This window comes from Oncorhynchus clarkii, chromosome 9, assembly GCF_045791955.1.
Source record: "Oncorhynchus clarkii lewisi isolate Uvic-CL-2024 chromosome 9, UVic_Ocla_1.0, whole genome shotgun sequence".
NCBI lineage: Eukaryota > Metazoa > Chordata > Actinopteri > Salmoniformes > Salmonidae > Oncorhynchus > Oncorhynchus clarkii.
The window spans coordinates 74,295,635-74,317,898 of NC_092155.1; the positions used below are offsets into that span (position 1 = coordinate 74,295,635).

The following is a 22,264-nucleotide window of genomic DNA, read 5'->3' on the forward strand; positions in this document are numbered from 1 at the left end:
GAACAATGGTGGCCCTCTTGAAGCATGTGGGAACAGCAGACTGGTATAGGGATTGATTGAATATGTCCGTAAACACACCGGCCAGCTGGTATGCGCATGCTCTGAGGGCGCGGCTGGGGATGCCGTCTGGGCCTGCAGCCTTGCGAGGGTTAACACGTTTAAATGTCTTACTCACCTCGGCTGCAGTGAAGGAGAGACCGCATGTTTTCGTTGCAGGCCGTGTCAGTGGCACTGTATTGTCCTCAAAGCGGGCAAAAAAGTGATTTAGTCTGCCTGGGAGCAGGACATCCTGGTCCGTGACTGGGCTGGATTTCTTCCTGTAGTCCGTGATTGACTTTAGACCCTGCCACATGCCTCTTGTGTCTGAGCTGTTGAATTGAGATTCTACTTTGTCTCTGTACTGACGCTTAGCTTGTTTGATAGCCTTGCGGAGGGAATAGCTGCACTGTTTGTATTCGGTCATGTTACCAGACACCTTGCCCTGATTAAAAGCAGTGGTTCGCGCTTTCAGTTTCACGCGAATGCTGCCATCAATCCACGGTTTCTGGTTAGGGAATGTTTTAATCGTTGCTACGGGAACGACGTGGTTATGGCGTGGTTATGACGTGGTTATGACATGGTTATGGCGTGGTTATGGCGTGGTTATGGCGTGGTTATGGCGTGGTTATGACGTGGTTATGGCGTGGTTATGGCGTGGTTATGATGTGGTTATGATGTGGTTATGGCGTGGTTATGTTAGCTGTCACAACATATTATGACAGGTTATGGCGTGGTTATGGCGTGGTTATGACGTGGTTATGACGTGGTTATGATGCGGTTATGACGTGGTTATGATGTGGTTATGGCGTGGTTATGTTAGCTGTCACAACATATTATGACAGGTTATGGCGTGGTTATGACGTGGTTATGGCGTGGTTATGGCGTGGTTATGGCGTGGTTATGACGTGGTTATGGCGTGGTTATGGCGTGGTTATGGCGTGGTTATGATGTGGTTATGACGTGGTTATGGCATGGTTATGACGTGGTTATGGCGTGGTTATGACGTGGTTATGACGTGGTCATGGCGTGGTTATGGCGTGGTTATGATGTGGTTATGACGTGGTTATGACGTAGTTATGACGTGGTTTATGGCGTGGTTATGACGTGTTATGGCGCTGGGTGTCATGTAAAGTGTTACCAGAGATAATGATGACGGTCTGCAAATCGTACTACGTTATCGTTTGTTTACCTCACATTGTGTCTCTGTGTCGTGAAAATGCACATGTGAAAAATGTCTACTTTTGCATTATCTTATTTCCGGCATAGTATTTACATCAGGAGACCACATCACTGCACTGCAGACGACAGGAGCTCCACCAATGACAGGAGGGGGAAATGAATACACGGTGGCCATTTTAATTTCATTCATACAGTATGAGGAAAGGGGAAGGAGGAGAAAGAGGATGAGGGTGTGGTCTTTTTTTTATTAAACAACCATCTCTTGGATGACCTCTGGCTCTCTGCAAGCACATCTCATACACACACACACACACACACACACACACACACACACACACAAATGAACACAGGCTACCTCAACCTTCCCCAGAGCAAAAGAAAACATGTGGGAAAGCAAACGATGAGATGGAGGGGAGTTGATTTGAGAGAAACAGAGACTCCAGCCTTTCCCCCCCCCCCCCCGCCCTCCCGCTACACCACATGGTACGGTCCAGTTTGATGTCACAGGCATTTAAATTAGGAAGGAAGAGCAGCAGAGACTGCTAGACACCTGGGCCAAACCAGGCAGAAACAGGGGTGGGGGGCAGACAGATACACAGACACCAGGACAGAAAGAGAGACAGAGGGAGAGTGGATGGATCTACAGGACCAGTTCTGTGTATGTATGACATGACAGAGAATGAAGAGGACATGTGTGTGTGTGTGATTGTTTTGTCTGAGTGTGTATCTCGCTCACTCTCTCTTTCCTTCCCACCATCCCTCTCTCTCTTCGTGTGAGCCTGGAGAGAAAAACGGTGTTTGACATGTTTAGTCAGGGCACAGTTTAGTGTCTCATCAGTACACGCAGCTGCAGGATATAACAGGCAGAGAGGAGAGAGGCACGCATCACTACCCTGATACCACACAAACAAAACAATGCTAGCTAGATAGCGATCTCTCTCCTCTAAACACCTTGCCTGGTCCCAGATCTGTTTGTGCTCTATAGCTAGCTCCTATGGATGTGTTAAGACACCACAAACAGATCTTGGACCAGTCTAGCCAATGCTTTGATACCCTGATCCCATACAAACAAAACAACGCTAGCTATCTGTTTCTCTCCTCCCCTATTAAACACCTTCTCCCTGCTGGTTAACTATCTCTAGCTATCTCTCTCCTCTTTAGCTATCTCTCCTCTCTCCCTCACCCTCTCTCTCTCTCTCTCTCTCTCTCTCTCGCTCTCTCTCTCTCTCTCTCGCTCTCTCTCTCTCTCTCTCTCCTCTCTCCTCTTTCTCTCCCTCTCTCTCTCTCTCTCTCTCCTCTCTCCCTCACCCTCACCCCCCCCTCTCTCTCTCTCTCTCTCGCTCTCTCTCTCCTCTCTCCCTCGCCCTCTCTCTCTCTCTCTCTCTCTCTCTCTCTCTCTCCCTCACCTCTCTCTCTCCTCTCTCCTCTCTCCCTCACCCTCTCTCTCTCTCTCTCTCTCTCCTCTCTCCCTCACCCTCTGCTACCCTGTCGCCAGAAAGTGACTTGTGTAATATTCCGGTAGGAATATAATACCCCCAATAAGGGTTTGGTATCCTGTACCCTTTTCCTGTTGAACCAAGGATTGGAGAGAAGGGGGAGTGTCTTAAGTGGGATATATATAACTAAGATGGTGAGAAATATTTTGCTGTCTGAATTACAGCTGTACAGAACCTTTGGGAAGATTTAAACTTGGTTAAAGGTTCTCTAGTGTCCGTGAGTTATTTACTCTAAAAAATAAGAACCTAACAACAGGAAGCGACGACCCTTCCCTTTTGACCTTTACTCTCCTTAGTATCAGTTCTTAGTATCAGAGGGTTTTCATTTAATCGTCATCCCTCCCTGAGGACTGTTGACGACCTTAACACGAACTTCGGGTGAGATAGAAGAGAGAGGTCAGGTCAGTTCTCAGGTGTGCTTTTCAAATGTGAGCGTTTGGCTTGAACTAGAGAACATCCCTGGTTCGGAGGAAAAGAGCCCAATGAAGGTTAGGGTTAGGACCGACTATGTTACAATTTTATGTATTGTTCTTATGCATTGGATGGGAAGTCAATTAGCAAAGGAATACCATAACACCTCCTTGTCAAGCCTCACCTACAATTGAATCCAACAAAATAATGGAGAAGTGACCATGTGTTCATATATAATATAGAAATGTTCTGTACTATTTTCCCATAGTCTCTCATGACAGACTGTGGAACTTTAATCTACCAAATGGACTAGTTGGCCAGAACACATGCAAGATATGTTTCTGGCCACCAATGTTATGTTCCACACTCTACTCAAGATATGTTTCTGGCCAACAATGTTATGTTCCACACTCTACTCAAGATATGTTTCTGGCCAACAATGTTATGTTCCACACTCTACTCAAGATATGTTTCTGGCCAACAATGTTATGTTCCACACTCTACTCAAGATATGTTTCTGGCCACCAATGTTATGTTCCACACTCTACTCAAGATATGTTTCTGGGCACCAATGTTTTGTATTAACTGGAGACATGATTGACTGATTGTCCTAGTCAATGATTTAGCAGGGGGCATTGTTGTGTTTCCGGGTCAAATCTAAGCTATTGGTAAATCTGAGATTTGGTTACCTGAGGTTCCATACAGTACAATCAGAATCTATGATCCGTTACGATTATTGTCATGATACCATGTATCTCTTCCAACTGTGTCCCTGTAGAGCCATAATGGATGCTACCCTGTAGAGCCATAATGGATGCTTCCCTGTAGAGCCATAATGGATGCTACCCTGTAGAGCCATAATGGATGCTACCCTGTAGAGCCAAGTACAAAATGTAGCACCGTGTGAAAGGTGCCTGCTGAGGACGAGTTTCTCATTGGTGTGTATTGTGTGGATGGGGAGTTACGTAATCGTTAGATTATCTAAATATAGCAGCCCTTAGGGGATCCGATACATACAGGCCCACAAGTCTTAGCGCTGCTATTATTGCCACTGGAAGCATACTGCCCTCCACACACACGCAGAGGTAACTGTCAAAATAAAGGAAACACCAACATAAAGTGTCTTAATAGGGTGTTGGGGGTCATCACGAGCCAGAACAGTTTCAACGCACCTTGGCATAGATCTCGAGTCCCACGGTATCTGTCATTCTGCCCCTGAACAAGGCTGTTAACCCACTGTTCCCCGGTAGGCTGTCATTATAAATACCATATCCATCTGTCTGTCGGGCTGTCTGTCTGGCTGTCTGTCTGGCTGTCTGTCTGTCGGGCTGTCTGTCAGGGCTGTCTATCTGGCTGTCTGGCTGGCTGTCTGACTGTCTGTCTGTCTGTCTGTCTGTCTGGCTGGCTGGCTGGCTGGCTGGCTGGCTGTCCGGCTCTCTGTCTCTCTGGTGGGCTGTATGGCTGTCTGTTGGGCTGTCTGTCTGGCTGTCTGGATGTCTGAACTGTTTTCAACCGTTGAATTCACATGTTCCTACATCAGATATCTTTCCATCCTAGCTTGTACTGTTCAATGAGCCCCTTGGCCCAGGTCTTGTAACTGTAGTTAGAATGTTATTGTTTTTCTTGCGACTGCATTTGCTTAATTAACATGGAGACATTGAATCCTGTGCTGGCAACATGGCCAGTGTATTGTTGATGGGATTCAGGCTCCACCTGAATGGTCCATTGTGTCTGGAGGCAGAAACAGCGGCTGAGTTCAGACCTCCAGCACTGGGGCTGGGTTACTGTTTTGGCTCTGCTCTGTATATTGTCCTGACCGTCGTCAGGCTGAGAGTAACAAGCGTATGTGGCTTCTGTGCCTTCCAGGTTTATGAACTGTGGAGTAGTAGCTTAGTAAAAAAAGGGGAAAGAAACCTGATCTTGGAAACATCTGATTTGGCACGGTGCAGATCGGCATCACAATCTCTCTCGCTCTATCTCCTTCCTCTCTCTCTTTATCACTCTCTATCTCTCTCTCTCTTTATCACTCTCTATCTCTCTCTCTTTATCACTCTCTCTCTCTCTCTTTATCTCTCTCTCTCTCTTTATCACTCTCTAACTCTCTCTCTCTCTCTGTCCTTCCTTCCTTCCTTCCTTCCTTCCTTCCTTCCTTCCTTCCTTCCTTCCTTCCTTCCTTCCTTCCTTCCTTTCTTCCATCTCTCTCTCCTTCCTGTCTCTCCTTCCTCTCTCTCTCTCTCTCTCTCTCTCTCTCACTCCCTCCCTCCCTCTCCCACTTTCTCCCTCCTCTCTCTCTCTCTCTCTAGTTGACCGCCGTGGTGCCCGCCACTTCCTGACTTCCCAGCATTCTTTGCCAGGGATCCCCGTGGTGCTGAAACAGACAATTGACCTACGCACCTCCATGGACGGCAAGTACAAGGAAATTGCTGAGGTAAGTGAGATAGAAAAAATTGAATTTGTGATCATTTAACAATACAATTCCAGCCACAAAATCGTTAATAACAAAAATTTAACTTATTTCCAAACAAGCTCTAAACAATCTACTCTCTCTGTTCTCCATGTAGGAGCTGTTCTCTCGCAGTTTAGCAGAGCGTGATACGCTCAGCGCCCCTTATGAGTTCCCTGAGGACAGTCCCATAGAACAGCTGGAGGAGAGACGACAACGACTAGAGAGACAGATCAGCCAGGATGTCAAGTAAGAGAGGGAGGGAGGGAGGGAGACAGTTTAGCAGAGTGTGATATGCTCAGCACCCCTTATGAGTTCCCTGAGGACAGTCCCATATAACAGCTGGAGGAGAGACGACAACGACTAGAGAGACAGATCAGCCAGGATGTCAAGTAAGAGAGGGAGGGAGGGAGACAGAGAGGAAGGGTGGGGGAGGGAGGGAGACAGAGAGGAAGGTTGGGGAGGGAGGGAGGGAGACAGGGAGGGAGACAGGGAGGGAGACAGAGAGGAAGGGAGGGAGGGAGGGAGACAGAGAGGAAGGGCGGGGGAGGGAGGGAGACAGAGAGGAAGGGCGGGGGAGGGAGGGAGAGGGAGGGAGGGAGACAGAGAGGAAGGGCGGGGGAGGGAGGGAGAGGGAGGGAGGGAGGGAGACAGAGAGGAAGGGCGGGGGAGGGAGAGGGAGGGAGGGAGGGAGACAGAGAGGAAGGGCGGGAGAGGGAGGGAGGGAGGGAGACAGAGAGGAAGGGCGGGGGAGGGAGAGGGAGAGAAGAGAGAGAGAAAGGAGAGAGAGAATTAGTAGTCAGCAACAAGTCATCGTGGATCCCAATGGGATCATGTTGAAGTCTCTAAAAAAGCTTTTCATTATGTCTTCTACAGGTTTGAGCCAAATATCCTTCTGCGAGCCAAACAGGAGTTAATGAAGACTGACAGCGCTACTGACCTAGAGTGAGTACAGTAAGGATACTCACATTAGCTCCTTTAGCTACTGACCTAGAGTGAGTACAGTAAGGACACTCGCGTTAGCTCCGCTAGCTACTGACCTAGAGTGAGTACAGTAAGGGCACTCGCATTATCTCTGCTAGCCAATGCATTGGCTTTAGCTCAGCAGGCTAACAGAGTCTTGTGGCATGCAGAGTACCCTGGTCGGTCACATATAGTTTATCTCTCATACAGTTTAGCAGTCTAGGCTTTAGCTCAGCTGGCTAACACAGTCTTGTCTATGAACCGTTTCTCTTCCCCTATCACCCTCATATTCAACTCTGGTCCTCGGAGACAGTCCACATTTTATTTTTTTATTCTAGCCCTCTAATCAGGGGATGATTTAGACCTGGGACACCAGGTGGGCGCAATTAATTATCAGGTAGAATAGAAATGCAGTGGTCTCCAGACCTCGTGGAGTAACACTTGAATACACCTGGCCTATCATCTTGTGTTAGATACCTGAAGGAGCAGAGCCAGGCATTCATGGACCTGTACCCCAAGGAGAAAGAACGGGAAGGAGAGAAGGAGTACCAGCGGGTCGCCATCTCTGGAGAGGAGAAATGTGGGGTAGGTCACAGAAATATCCCCCCAAAAAACCCTCCATACCATATCCTGCTTTAGGGCCTTTGAGCAAGTCACTTAGCTAACCTCTAAAAACTGTTCCAGTGGCAGCTCATGGGTGTGGGTTGAAAAGGAAAAAGATGATTACAATGTAAAATAAAGTATTATAAGGTCCAATTGCTAACCTGTTCCCTCTCTCCCCGCCCCCTCTCTCCAGGTTCCCTTCACAGACCTGCTGGATGCTGCTAAGTGTGTAGTGAAGGCCTTGTTCATCAGGGAGAAGTACATCGGCCTGTCCATGCAGAGCTTCTGTCGGACAACAGCCAGCTACCTAGAGGAGCTCAGTGACAGACCTCTAGATATGGGCATATACGAGGAGATCCCGGAGACCTCTGTTACTGCAGGTAGAGAAGACAGACAGAGAAACACAGACAGACAGACAGACAGGCGGACAGACACACAGAGAAACACAGACAGACAGGCAGACAGACACACAGAGAAACACAGGTAGCAAGACAGACAGGTAGACAGGCATGCAGAGTAACACAGGCAGACAGACAGGCACACAGGCACGCTCACAACACCTAGCGCAGAGATTTTTCATCATTGAAATTCAACATTTGAAACTACACACTATCAAAGGTGAATCTGCTGTTAGCACAACTTCAAATGGCTCTTAGCCAATGATTTTGCCTCTTCAGGACTAGCAGTTTCATAATCATCAATCAAAGTAATTACCACCTAGCAGCACAGACTGTCACACAGTGTACAGACCAGTGGGAGAATTATCCCCATTGACATGCAGTGTGGACATCGGCATGGCGATGACATTCCAACCCGTCTGCAGGGATTAGAACCACAGCAAGAAGAAGAAGAAATTCTGTGTCTGACAGACTAATAACTTTAATTCTATTATATACTGAACAAAAATATATATACGCAACATGTATTTCATGAGCTGAAATAAAAGATCCCCGAAATGTTCCATACGCACAAAAAAAACAGATTTCTCTAAAATGTTGTGCACAAATTTGTTTACATCCCTGTTAGTGAGCGTTTCACCTTTGCCAAGATAATAAATTCACCTGACAGGTGTGGCATATCAAGAAGATGATTAAACAACATGATCATTGCACAGGTGCACCTTGTGCTGGGGCCATTAAAAGGCCACTCTAAAATGTACAGTTTTGTCATACAACACAATGCCACAGGTGTCTCAAATTTTGAGGGAGCGTGCAATTGGCATGCTGACTGCAGGAATGTCCAACAGAGCTTTTGCCAGAGAATTTTATGTTAATTTCTCTACCATAAGCCGCCTCCAACGTCATTTTAGAGAATTTGGCAGTACATGCCAGCCCAGGACCTCCACATCCGGCTTCTTCACCTGTGGGATCATCTGAGGCGGGGGAATGGGGAGTATTGCTGAGGAGTATTTCTGTCTGTAATAAAGCCCTTTTGTGGGGGGAAACAAATTCTAATTGGCTGATCCTGGCTCACCAGTGGGTGGACCTGCTTCTCAATTGGGGGAGCCTATGCCCACACATGGCTGTACCCATGCCCAGTCAGGTGAAATCCATAGATTAGGTCCTAATTAACTTATTTAAATTGATTTCCTTCTATGAACTGTAACTCAGTAAAATCTTTGAAATTGTTGCATGTTGCATTTTACAGTTGAAATCGAAAGTTTACATACATTTAGGTTGGATTCATTAAAACTAGTTTTTCAACCACTCAAAAATGTTGCAAGTTGATTAGGACATCTACTTTGTGCAGGACACAAGTCATTTTTCCAACAATTGTTTACAGGCAGATTATTTCACTTATAATTCACTGTATCACAATTCCAGTGGGTCAGAAGTTTACATACACTAAGTTGACTGTGCCTTTAAACAGCTTGGAAAATTCCAGAAAATGATATCATGGCTTTGGAAGCTTCTGATAGGCTAATTGACATTATTTGAGTCAATTGGAGGTGTACCTGTGGATGTATTTCAAGGCCTACCTTCAAACTCACTTCCTCTTTGCTTGACATCACGGGAAAATCGAAAGAAATCAGCCAAGACCTCAGAATTTTTTTTGTAGACTTCCACAAGTCTGGTTCATCCTTGGGAGCAATTTCCAGACGCCTGAAGGTACCACGTTCACCTGTACAAACAATAGTATGCAAGTATAAACACCATAGGACCACGCAGCCATCATCCCGCTCAGGAAGGAGACGCATTCTGTCACCTAGAGATGAACGTACTGTTGCGAAAAGTGCAAATCAATCCCAGAACAACAGCAAAAGACCTTGTGAAGATGCTGGAGGACACAGGTACAAAAGTATTTATATCCACAGTAAAACGAGTCCTATATCGACATAACCTGAAAGGCCGCTCAGCAAGGAAGAAGGCACTGCACCAAAACCTCCCTAAAAAAACAGACTATGGTTTGCAACTGCACATGGGGACAGAGATCGTACTTTTAGGAGACATGTCCTCTGGTCTGATGAAACAAAAATAGAACTGTTTGGCCATAATGACCATCGTTATGTTTGGAGGAAAAAGGGGGAGGCTTGCAAGCCGAAGGACAACATCCCAACTGTCAAGCATGGGGGTGGCAGCATCATGTTTTGCTGCAGGAGGGACTGGTGCACTTCACAAAATACAGTGCCTTGCGAAAGTATTCGGCCCCCTTGAACTTTGCGACCTTTTGCCACATTTCAGGCTTCAAACATAAAGATATAAAACTGTATTTTTTTGTGAAGAATCAACAACAAGTGGGACACAATCATGAAGTGGAACGACATTTATTGGATATTTCAAACTTTTTTAACAAATCAAAAACTGAAAAATTGGGCGTGCAAAATTATTCAGCCCCTTTACTTTCAGTGCAGCAAACTCTCTCCATAAGTTCAGTGAGGATCTCTGAATGATCCAATGTTGACCTAAATGACTAATGATGATAAATACAATCCACCTGTGTGTAATCAAGTCTCCGTATAAATGCACCTGCACTGTGATAGTCTCAGAGGTCCGTTAAAAGCGCAGAGAGCATCATGAAGAACAAGGAACACACCAGGCAGGTCCGAGATACTGTTGTGAAGAAGTTTAAAGCCGGATTTGGATACAAAAAGATTTCCCAAGCTTTAAACATCCCAAGGAGCACTGTGCAAGCGATAATATTGAAATGGAAGGAGTATCAGACCACTGCAAATCTACCAAGACCTGGCCGTCCCTCTAAACTTTTAGCTCATACAAGGAGAAGACTGATCAGAGATGCAGCCAAGAGGCCCATGATCACTCTGGATGAACTGCAGAGATCTACAGCTGAGGTGGGAGACTCTGTCCATAGGACAACAATCAGTCGTATATTGCACAAATCTGGCCTTTATGGAGGAGTGGCAAGAAGAAAGCCATTTCTTAAAGATATCCATAAAAAGTGTTGTTTAAAGTTTGCCACAAGCCACCTGGGAGACACACCAAACATGTGGAAGAAGGTGCTCTGGTCAGATGAAACCAAAATTGAACTTTTTGGCAACAATGCAAAACGTTATGTTTGGCGTAAAAGCAACACAGCTCATCACCCTGAACACACCATCCCCACTGTCAAACATGGTGGTGGCAGCATCATGGTTTGGGCCTGCTTTTCTTCAGCAGGGACAGGGAAGATGGTTAAAATTGATGGGAAGATGGATGGAACCAAATACAGGACCATTCTGGAAGAAAACCTGATGGAGTCTGCAAAAGACCTGAGACTGGGACGGAGATTTGTCTTCCAACAAGACAATGATCCAAAACATAAAGCAAAATCTACAATGGAATGGTTCAAAAATAAACATATCCAGGTGTTAGAATGGCCAAGTCGAAGTCCAGACCTGAATCCAATCGAGAATCTGTGGAAAGAACTGAAAACTGCTGTTCACAAATGCTCTCCATCCAACCTCACTGAGCTCGAGCTGTTTTGCAAGGAGGAATGCGAAAAAATGTCAGTCTCTCGATGTGCAAAACTGATAGAGACATACCCCAAGCGACTTACAGCTGTAATCGCAGCAAAAGGTGGCGCTACAAAGTATTAACTTAAGGGGGCTGAATAATTTTGCACGCCCAATTTTTCAGTTTTTGATTTGTTAAACATTTTTGAAATATCCAATAAATGTCGTTCCATTTCATGATTGTGTCCCACTTGTTGTTGATTCTTCACAAAAAAATACAGTTTTATATCTTTATGTTTGAAGCCTGAAATGTGGCAAAAGGTCGCAAAGTTCAAGGGGGCCGAATACTTTCGCAAGGCACTGGAGATGGCATCATGAGGAAAGAAAATGTTGTGGCTATGTTGAGGCAACATCTCAAGACATGTCAAGAAGTTAAAGCTTGGTCGCAAATGGGTCTTCCAAATGAACAATGACCCCAAGCATACTTCCAAAGTTGTGGCAAAATGGCTTACGGACAAGAAAGTCAAGGTATTGGAGTGGCCATCACAAAGCCCTGACCTCAATCCTATAGAAAAGTTGTGGGCAAAACTGAAAAAGCATGTGTGAGCAAGGAGGCCTACAAACCTGACTCAGTTAAACCAGCTCTGTCAGGAGGAATGGGCCAAACTTATTGTGGGAAGCTTGTGGATGGCTACCCGAAACGTTTGACCAAAGTTAAACAATCTAAAGGTAATGCTACCGAATACTAATTGAGTGTATGTAAACTTCTGACCCACTGGGAATGTGATGAAAGAAATAAAAGCTGAAATAAATTATTCTCTCTTCTATTATTCTGACATTTCACATTCTTAAAATAAAGTGATGATCCTAACTGACCTAAAACAGGGACTTTTTACTAGGATCAAATGCCATAATTGTGAAAAACTGAGTTTAAATATATTTGGCTAAGATGTATGTCAACTTCTGACTTCAACTGTATATTTTTGTTCAGTATATTCTTTCTACTCTACTCTATTTTACTTGATTCTATTATTTTTAATTATATTCTATTTGATTATATTCTATTGTACTCTATTCTTTTTGATTCTATTATATTGTACTACATTCTATTTGATTATATTCTACTCTACTCTATTCTATTTGATTATTTTATTTTTAATTATATTCTGTTTGATTATATTATATTGTACTATATTCTATTTTCTTCTATTCTATTGTACTATATTATTTTTGATTCTATTCTATTGTACTCTGTTCTATTTGATTCTATTCAATTCTATTCTATTTGATTCTATTCTATTGCACTCTATTCTTTTTGATTCTATTATATTGTACTATATTCTATTTGATTCTATTCTATTGTACTCTATTCTATTTAAATTCTATTCTATTGTAGTCTATTCTATTTGATTATTTTCTATTGAATTCTATTCTTTTTGATTCTATTCTATTGTACTCTATTGTATTCTAGATTTAGACCAGACGGTCCATCCTCCCGTCTCCACCACTCACCCTTACGAGAACCAGGAACCTGCCTGTATGCCTCCTGATATAGGCTATGGCTGCAAGATGGTAAACGGTGTCGTCCACATCTACACTAATAAGGACACAATGGAGAAGTGAGACATTGGTTTCTTCCATTAAATCTTTCTCCCACTTGCATTGCTTTGGTAACACTTCACTTAAAACCTGCAGGCGTAAATATTTATATTCTGCTGTGATACGTTATAAGACTTGTCATCAGCATGTAGCAAGGACCGATTTTTATTTAGGAAATTCTAATTCGATTATTGAATTCACATATGTATCGGAGAATTAACATTGAAATAAATGTTTATTTTTTAAAGTTATGGAATAGGATTTTAATTGGAATTAGACTGTTTTAACTTTTTGAATTTGAATTTACTTGAAATTGTCAACACATTTTAATCTTTGGAATGTAATTTCATTGGAATATATGGTATTTCCCAGTTAATGGATTTAATGCACATAGCATACAAAATTGACTGTAGTAATCATTTCAACCTGTATTCCTTTATTTCCAGTATAGCTAGGCTATCTGAACAGTGACATGATCAGCCGGAAAGCCTGCGGGAACTGAATTCGAAGTGGAATTTGTCAAATTGTTGGAAATAATAATGATTTGGGAATTGAATTCTTGGAATTGACCCCTGGCATGTACAGTAGATCATCTTATAATGTCCCTTTTAAAATATGCACTGTGATGTCAGGAGCACAGAGTTGGAGCTTCCTTATCCAGACCTACAGGACTACATCAATGACATGAACGTCATGATGGCTCTCATCATCAACGGACCTGTGTGAGTACTGTACACAGACAGACTCTGTCTTTTATTGATTTACTTCTGTACTGTGTTTTGTTCTCTTGTACACTTTTATTCTTTGTTCGTTTTTTTTGTCTTTAATGTGTCATTGTAAAGTATTGTTAATGTATTGTTTCACTGTAAAGTATTTGGTAATGTGTTGTGTCACTGTAAAGTATTCATCATGTATTGTTTCACTGTAAAGTGTTGTTAATGTATTGTTTCACTGTAAAGTATTTGGTAATGTGTTGTGTCACTGTAAAGTATTCATCATGTATTGTTTCACTGTAAAGTGTTGTTAATGTATTGTTTCACTGTAAAGTGTTTATCATGTATTGTTTCACTGTAAAGTGTTGTTAATGTATTGTTTCACTGTAAAGTGTTGGTAATGTATTGTTTCACTGTAAAGTGTTCATCATGTATTGTTTCACTGTAAAAGTATTCATCATGTATTGTTCCACTGTAAAGTATTGGTCATGTATTGTTCCACTGTAAAGTATTGGTCATGTATTGTTCCACTGTAAAGTGTTCATCATGTATTGTTTCACTGTAAAAGTATTCATCATGTATTGTTCCACTGTAAAGTATTGGTCATGTATTGTTCCACTGTAAAGTATTCATCATGTATTGTTTCACTGTAAAAGTATTCATCATGTATTGTTCCACTGTAAAGTATTGGTCATGTATTGTTCCACTGTAAAGTGTTCATCATGTATTGTTTCACTGTAAAAGTATTCATCATGTATTGTTCCACTGTAAAGTGTTGTTAATGTATTGTTTCACTGTAAAGTATTGGTCATGTATTGTTCCACTGTAAAGTATTCATCATGTATTGTTCCACTGTAAAGTATTCATCATGTATTGTTCCACTGTAAAGTGTTGTTAATGTATTGTTTCACTGTAAAGTATTGGTCATGTATTGTTTCACTGTAAAGTGTATAGAGATGTTTTTTATGGACCTATAGGCATAACGTATGATTTTATTTGACACAATGTGCTTATTCACTACCACAGGAAGTCGTTCTGTTACCGTCGGTTACAGTACCTGAGTTCTAAGTTCCAGATGCACATCCTGCTGAATGAGATGAAGGAGCTGGCAGCTCAGAAGAAAGTCCCTCATAGAGACTTCTACAACATACGCAAGGTAAGTCCCACGTAACCCTAAACTTAACCCTAAACTTAACCCTAAGTCTAACCCTAAACTTAACCCTAAGTCTAACCCTAAACTTAACCCTAAGTCTAACCTTAAACGTAACCCTAAGTCTAACCCTAAACTTAACACTAAGTCTAACCCTAAACCTGTAACTCCAAGAAGTCTGCAACGTAAGTTTATCAAAGAGACTTCTCCAGTGTATGCAAGGTCCCTCTTAACTCTAAACCTAATCCTAACCCTGAAACACTGGAATGTCTGCAACATATGCAAGGTGAGCATATCATATCATATCATATCAATCACTGACTGTGTCTAATGTGGTTTAACCTCATCCCCATGCTCAATTGCTATCACCAGCTGAAGACCAGATTCATTTAGCCTTATTGCAGAGGTTAGTTTATTCTCTGAAGTTAGGTCTACTTCTGATGGTACTATATGCTCCTGGGGAATATAAATCAGAGCAGGAAGGAAGAAACCTTGAATGGAACCACTCTCCTCAGAGCAGGAAAGAAGAAACCTTGAATGGAACCACTCTCCTCAGAGCAGGAAGGAAGAAACCTTGAATGGAACCACTCTCCTCAGAGCAGGAAAGAAGAAACCTTGAATGGAACCACTCTCCTCAGAGCAGGAAGGAAGAAACCTTGAATGGAACCACTCTCCTCAGAGCAGGAAGGAAGAAACCTTGAATGGAACCACTCTCATCAGAGCAGGAAGGAAGAAACCTTGAATGGAACCACTCTCCTCAGAGCAGGAAAGAAGAAACCTTGAATGGAACCACTCTCATCAGAGCAGGAAGGAAGATACCTTGAATGTAACCACTCTACTCAGATCAGGAAGGAAGATACCTTGAATGTAACCACTCTCCTCAGAGCAGGAAGGAAGATACCTTGAATGTAACCACGCCCATCCTCTGGTTGCATCTTGATAAAGTGCCCTAATCCATCTTCTATGTCTGTGATTCCTTGTAAACCCAGGTGGATACCCATATCCACGCCGCATCCTGTATGAACCAGAAACACCTGCTGAGGTTTATCAAGAGGGCCATGAAGAAGTATCCAGGGGAGATTGTGCATGTGGAGAGAGGCAAGGGACAGACGCTCATGGAGGTGTTCGAAACCATGAACCTCACAGCCTTCGACCTGAGTGTGGACACACTGGATATGCATGCTGTAAGTGGTGGTGGGTGAGGGCAACATGGTCTCCGGGTAATTCGTATTATTATGTACGTAAATCGGTGGACTTCATTTAGTATGATATACAATGTTACATTAGGTTGCATTATGAATGGAATTGTGGTTGTACAGTGTCACCAATTACAGGATGTATATTCGTACCCGGTCGTACAATTGCATACAAGATGGATGAAATGACTTATCATACATCTTGGAGGATGTACAGTACTATACGTCTTTCTCTGAGACCAGGTTGCTTGTTGCACTATAGCAACAAAGGAGAACTACGGGAAATTTACGTTGACTGTTAGGGGAACTAACAACAAAGGTTAGGATCATTTACTTGAAAGGTTAGGAGAACTAAAACGACAAATTTATGTAGCTGGTTAGGTGACTTGGATTAAGTTTAAAATAAGGGTTAGGGGAAGGGTTAGCTAAAATGCTACAGTTGTCCTGCACAAAACTCGAACACACAACATTTGGATTGCTAGACTGTCGCAACCAACCTCCCTCATTATGTTTCTATCTAAAGTAATTAGACTAGTAGTAGGTATCATACATATATAATATAAACTAGTAGTAGGTATCATACATATATAATATAAACTAGTAGTAGGTATCATACATATATAATATAAACTAGTAGTAGGTATCATACATATATAATATAAACTAGTAGTAGGTATCATACATATATAATATAAACTAGTAGTAGGTATCATACATATATAATATAAACTAGACTAGTAGTAGGGATCATACATATATAATATAAACTAGACTAGTAGTAGGTATCATACATATATAATATAAACTAGTAGTAGGTATCATACATATATAATATAAACTAGACTAGTAGTAGGTATCATACATATATAATATATACTAGTAGTAGGTATCATACATATATAATATAAACTAGACTAGTAGTAGGTATCATACATATATAATATAAACTAGTAGTAGGTATCATACATATATAATATAAACTAGTAGTAGGTATCATACATATATAATATAAACTAGTAGTAGGTATCATACATATATAATATAAACTAGTAGTAGGTATCATACATATATAATATAAACTAGTAGTAGGTATCATACATATATAATATAAACTAGTAGTAGGTATCATACATATATAATATAAACTAGTAGTAGGTATCATACATATATAATATAAACTAGACTAGTAGTAGGGATCATACATATATAATATAAACTAGACTAGTAGTAGGTATCATACATATATAATATAAACTAGTAGTAGGTATCATACATATATAATATAAACTAGACTAGTAGTAGGTATCATACATATATAATATATACTAGTAGTAGGTATCATACATATATAATATAAACTAGACTAGTAGTAGGTATCATACATATATAATATAAACTAGTAGTAGGTATCATACATATATAATATAAACTAGTAGTAGGTATCATACATATATAATATATACTAGTAGTAGGTATCATACACATATAATATAAACTAGTAGTAGGTATCATACATATATAATATAAACTAGACTAGTATCATACATATATAATATAAACTAGTAGTAGGTATCATACATATATAATATATACTAGTAGTAGGTATCATACACATATAATATAAACTAGTAGTAGGTATCATACATATATAATATAAACTAGTATCATACATATATAATATAAACTAGACTAGTAGTAGGTATCATACATATATAATATAAACTAGACTAGTAGTAGGTATCATACATATATAATATAAACTAGTAGTAGGTATCATACATATATAATATAAACTAGACTAGTAGTAGGTATCATACATATATAATATAAACTAGTAGTAGGTATCATACATATATAATATAAACTAGACTAGTAGTAGGTATTATACATATATAATATAAACTAGTAGTAGGTATCATACATATATAATATAAACTAGACTAGTAGTAGGTATCATACATATATCATATAAACTAGTAGTAGGTATTATACATATATAATATAAACTAGTAGTAGGTATCATACATATATAATATATACTAGTAGTAGGTATCATACACATATAATATAAACTAGACTAGTAGTAGGTATCATACATATATAATATAAACTAGTAGTAGGTATCATACATATATAATATACTAGACTAGTAGTAGGTATCATACATATATAATATACTAACTAGTAGTAGGTATCATACATATATAATATAAGTATGATACATATATAATATAATACTAGTAGTAGGTATCATACATATATAATATATACTAGTAGTAGGTATCATACATATATAATATAAACTAGTAGTAGGTATCATACATATATAATATAAACTAGTAGTAGGTATCATACATATATAATATAAACTAGTAGTAACTAGTAGTAGGTATCATACATATATAATATAAACTAGTAGTAGGTATCATACATATATAATATAAAAACTAGTAGTAGGTATCATACATATATAATATAAACTAGTAGTAGGTACATATATAATATAAACTAGTAGTAGGTATCATACATATATAATATAAACTAGTAGTAGGTATCATACATATATAATATACTAGACTAGTAGTAGGTATCATACATATATAATATAAACTAGTAGTAGGTATCATACATATATAATATAAACTAGACTAGTAGTAGGTATCATACATATATAATATAAACTAGTAGTAGGTATCATACATATATAATATAAACTAGTAGTAGGTATCATACATATATAATATATACTAGTAGTAGGTATCATACATATATAATATATACTAGTAGTAGGTATCATACATATATAATATAAACTAGTAGTAGGTATCATACATATATAATATAAACTAGTAGTAGGTATCATACATATATAATATAAACTAGACTAGTAGTAGGTATCATACATATATAATATAAACTAGTAGTAGGTATCATACATATATAATATAAACTAGTAGTAGGTATCATACATATATAATATAAACTAGACTAGTAGTAGGTATCATACATATATAATATAAACTAGTAGTAGGTATCATACATATATAATATAAACTAGACTAGTAGTAGGTATCATACATATATAATATAAACTAGTAGTAGGTATCATACATATATAATATAAACTAGTAGTAGGTATCATACATATATAATATAAACTAGTAGTAGGTATCATACATATATAATATAAACTAGTAGTAGGTATCATACATATATAATATAAACTAGTAGTTGGTATCATACATATATAATATAAACTAGTAGTAGGTATCATACATATATAATATAAACTAGTAGTAGGTATCATACATATATAATATAAACTAGACTAGTAGTAGGTATCATACATATATAATATAAACTAGTAGTAGGTATCATACATATATAATATAAACTAGTAGTAGGTATCATACATATATAATATAAACTAGTAGTAGGTATCATACATATATAATATATACTAGTAGTAGGTATCATACATATATAATATATACTAGTAGTAGGTATCATACATATATAATATATACTAGAAGTAGGTATCATACATATATAATATATACTAGACTAGTAGTAGGTATCATACATATATAATATAAACTAGTAGTAGGTATCATACATATATAATATAAACTAGACTAGTAGTAGGTATCATACATATATAATATAAACTAGTAGTAGGTATCATACATATATAATATAAACTAGACTAGTAGTAGGTATTATACATATATAATATAAACTAGTAGTAGGTATCATACATATATAATATAAACTAGACTAGTAGTAGGTATCATACATATATAATATAAACTAGTAGTAGGTATCATACATATATAATATATACTAGTAGTAGGTATCATACACATATAATATAAACTAGACTAGTAGTAGGTATCATACATATATAATATAAACTAGTAGTAGGTATCATACATATATAATATAAACTAGACTAGTAGTAGGTATCATACATATATAATATAAACTAGTAGTAGGTATCATACATATATAATATAAACTAGTAGTAGGTATCATACATATATAATATATACTAGTAGTAGGTATCATACATATATAATATAAACTAGTAGTAGGTATCATACATATATAATATAAACTAGACTAGTAGTAGGTATCATACATATATAATATAAACTAGACTAGTAGTAGGTATCATACATATATAAACTAGACTAGTAGTAGGTATCATACATATATAATATAAACTAGTAGTAGGTATCATACATATATAATATAAACTAGTAGTAGGTATCATACATATATAATATAAACTAGTAGTAGGTATCATACATAGATAATATAAACTAGACTAGTAGTAGGTATCATACATATATAATATAAACTAGTAGTAGGTATCATACATATATAATATAAACTAGACTAGTAGTAGGTATCATACATATATAATATAAACTAGTAGTAGGTATCATACATATATAATATAAACTAGACTAGTAGTAGGTATCATACATATATAATATAAACTAGTAGTAGGTATCATACATATGTAATATAAACTAGACTAGTAGTAGGTATCATACATATATAATATAAACTAGTAGTAGGTATCATACATATATAATATATACTAGTAGTAGGTATCATACATATATAATATATACTAGACTAGTAGTAGGTATCATACATATATAATATAAACTAGTAGTAGGTATCATACATATATAATATAAACTAGTAGTAGGTATCATACATATATAATATAAACTAGTAGTAGGTATCATACATATATAATATAAACTAGTAGTAGGTATCATACATATATAATATAAACTAGACTAGTAGTAGGTATCATACATATAAAATATAAACTAGTAGTAGGTATCATACATATATAATATAAACTAGTAGTAGGTATCATACATATATAATATAAACTAGTAGTAGGTATCATACATATATAATATAAACTAGTAGTAGGTATCATACATATATAATATATACTAGACTAGTAGTAGGTATCATACATATATAATATAAACTAGACTAGTAGTAGGTATCATACATATATAATATAAACTAGACTAGTAGTAGGTATCATACATATATAATATAAACTAGTAGTAGGTATCATACATATATAATATAAACTAGTAGTAGGTATCATACATATATAATATAAACTAGTAGTAGGTATCATACATATATAATATAAACTAGTAGTAGGTATCATACATATATAATATAAACTAGACTAGTAGTAGGTATCATACATTTATAATATAAACTAGACTAGTAGTAGGTATCATACATATATAATATAAACTAGTAGTAGGTATCATACATATATAATATAAACTAGTAGTAGGTATTATACATATATAATATAAACTAGTAGTAGGTATCATACATATATAATATAAACTAGTAGTAGGTATCAACATATATAATATAAACTAGTAGTAGGTATCATACATATATAATATAAACTAGTAGTAGGTATCATACATATATAATATAAACTAGTAGTAGGTATCATACATATATAATATATACTAGTAGTAGGTATCATACATATATAATATAAACTAGTAGTTGGTATCATACAAATATAATATAAACTAGTAGTAGGTATCATACATATATAATATAAACTAGACTAGTAGTAGGTATCATACATATATAATATAAACTAGTAGTAGGTATCATACATATATAATATAAACTAGTAGTTGGTATCATACATATATAATATAAACTAGTAGTAGGTATCATACATATATAATATAAACTAGTAGTAGGTATCATACATATATAATATAAACTAGTAGTAGGTATCATATACATATATAATATAAACTAGTAGTAGGTATCATATACATATATAATATAAACTAGTAGTAGGTATCATATACATATATAATATAAACTAGTAGTAGGTATCATACATATATAATATAAACTAGTAGTAGGTATCATACATATATAATATAAACTAGTAGTAGGTATCATACATATATAATATAAACTAGTAGTTGGTATCATACAAATATAATATAAACTAGTAGTAGGTATCATACATATATAATATAAACTAGACTAGTAGTAGGTATCATACATATATAATATAAACTAGTAGTAGGTATCATACATATATAATATAAACTAGTAGTTGGTATCATACATACATAATATAAACTAGTAGTAGGTATCATACATATATAATATAAACTAGTAGTAGGTATCATACATATATAATATTAACTAGACTAGTAGTAGGTATCATACAGATATAATATAAACTAGTAGTAGGTATCATACATATATAATATAAACTAGTAGTAGGTATCATACATATATAATATAAACTAGTAGTAGGTATCATACATATATAATATAGACTAGTAGTAGGTATCATACATATATAATATAAACTAGTAGTAGGTATCATACATATATAATATAAACTAGTAGTAGGTATCAAACATATATAATATAAACTAGACTAGTAGTAGGTATCATACATATATAATATAAACTAGTAGTAGGTATCAAACATATATAATATAAACTAGTAGTAGGTATCATACATATATAATATAAA

At 37.4% G+C, this 22,264-nt stretch overlaps 1 protein-coding gene across 3 annotated transcripts in view; it reads left to right on the forward strand.

Moving 5' to 3' along the window:
- Positions 1 to 22,264, forward strand: part of LOC139417410 (AMP deaminase 2-like) — a 65,989-nt gene that overhangs the window by 15,955 nt on the left and 27,770 nt on the right. For 2 of the 3 annotated variants that reach the window (XR_011635181.1, XM_071166685.1), the window contains exons 2-10: positions 5,429 to 5,553; positions 5,687 to 5,817; positions 6,445 to 6,513; positions 7,005 to 7,116; positions 7,328 to 7,514; positions 12,495 to 12,642; positions 13,255 to 13,344; positions 14,362 to 14,491; positions 15,475 to 15,669. Coding sequence is in view for 2 of the 3 variants with exons in the window: in XM_071166685.1 (XP_071022786.1) it covers positions 5,429 to 5,553; positions 5,687 to 5,817; positions 6,445 to 6,513; positions 7,005 to 7,116; positions 7,328 to 7,514; positions 12,495 to 12,642; positions 13,255 to 13,344; positions 14,362 to 14,491; positions 15,475 to 15,669 (1,187 nt within the window). In the remaining variant the exon portion in view is untranslated. Of the gene's footprint in view, positions 1 to 5,428; positions 5,554 to 5,686; positions 5,818 to 5,849; positions 5,961 to 6,444; positions 6,514 to 7,004; positions 7,117 to 7,327; positions 7,515 to 12,494; positions 12,643 to 13,254; positions 13,345 to 14,361; positions 14,492 to 15,474; positions 15,670 to 22,264 lie in introns of those variants that run through there. The other variant, XM_071166684.1, reaches the window with a different exon arrangement.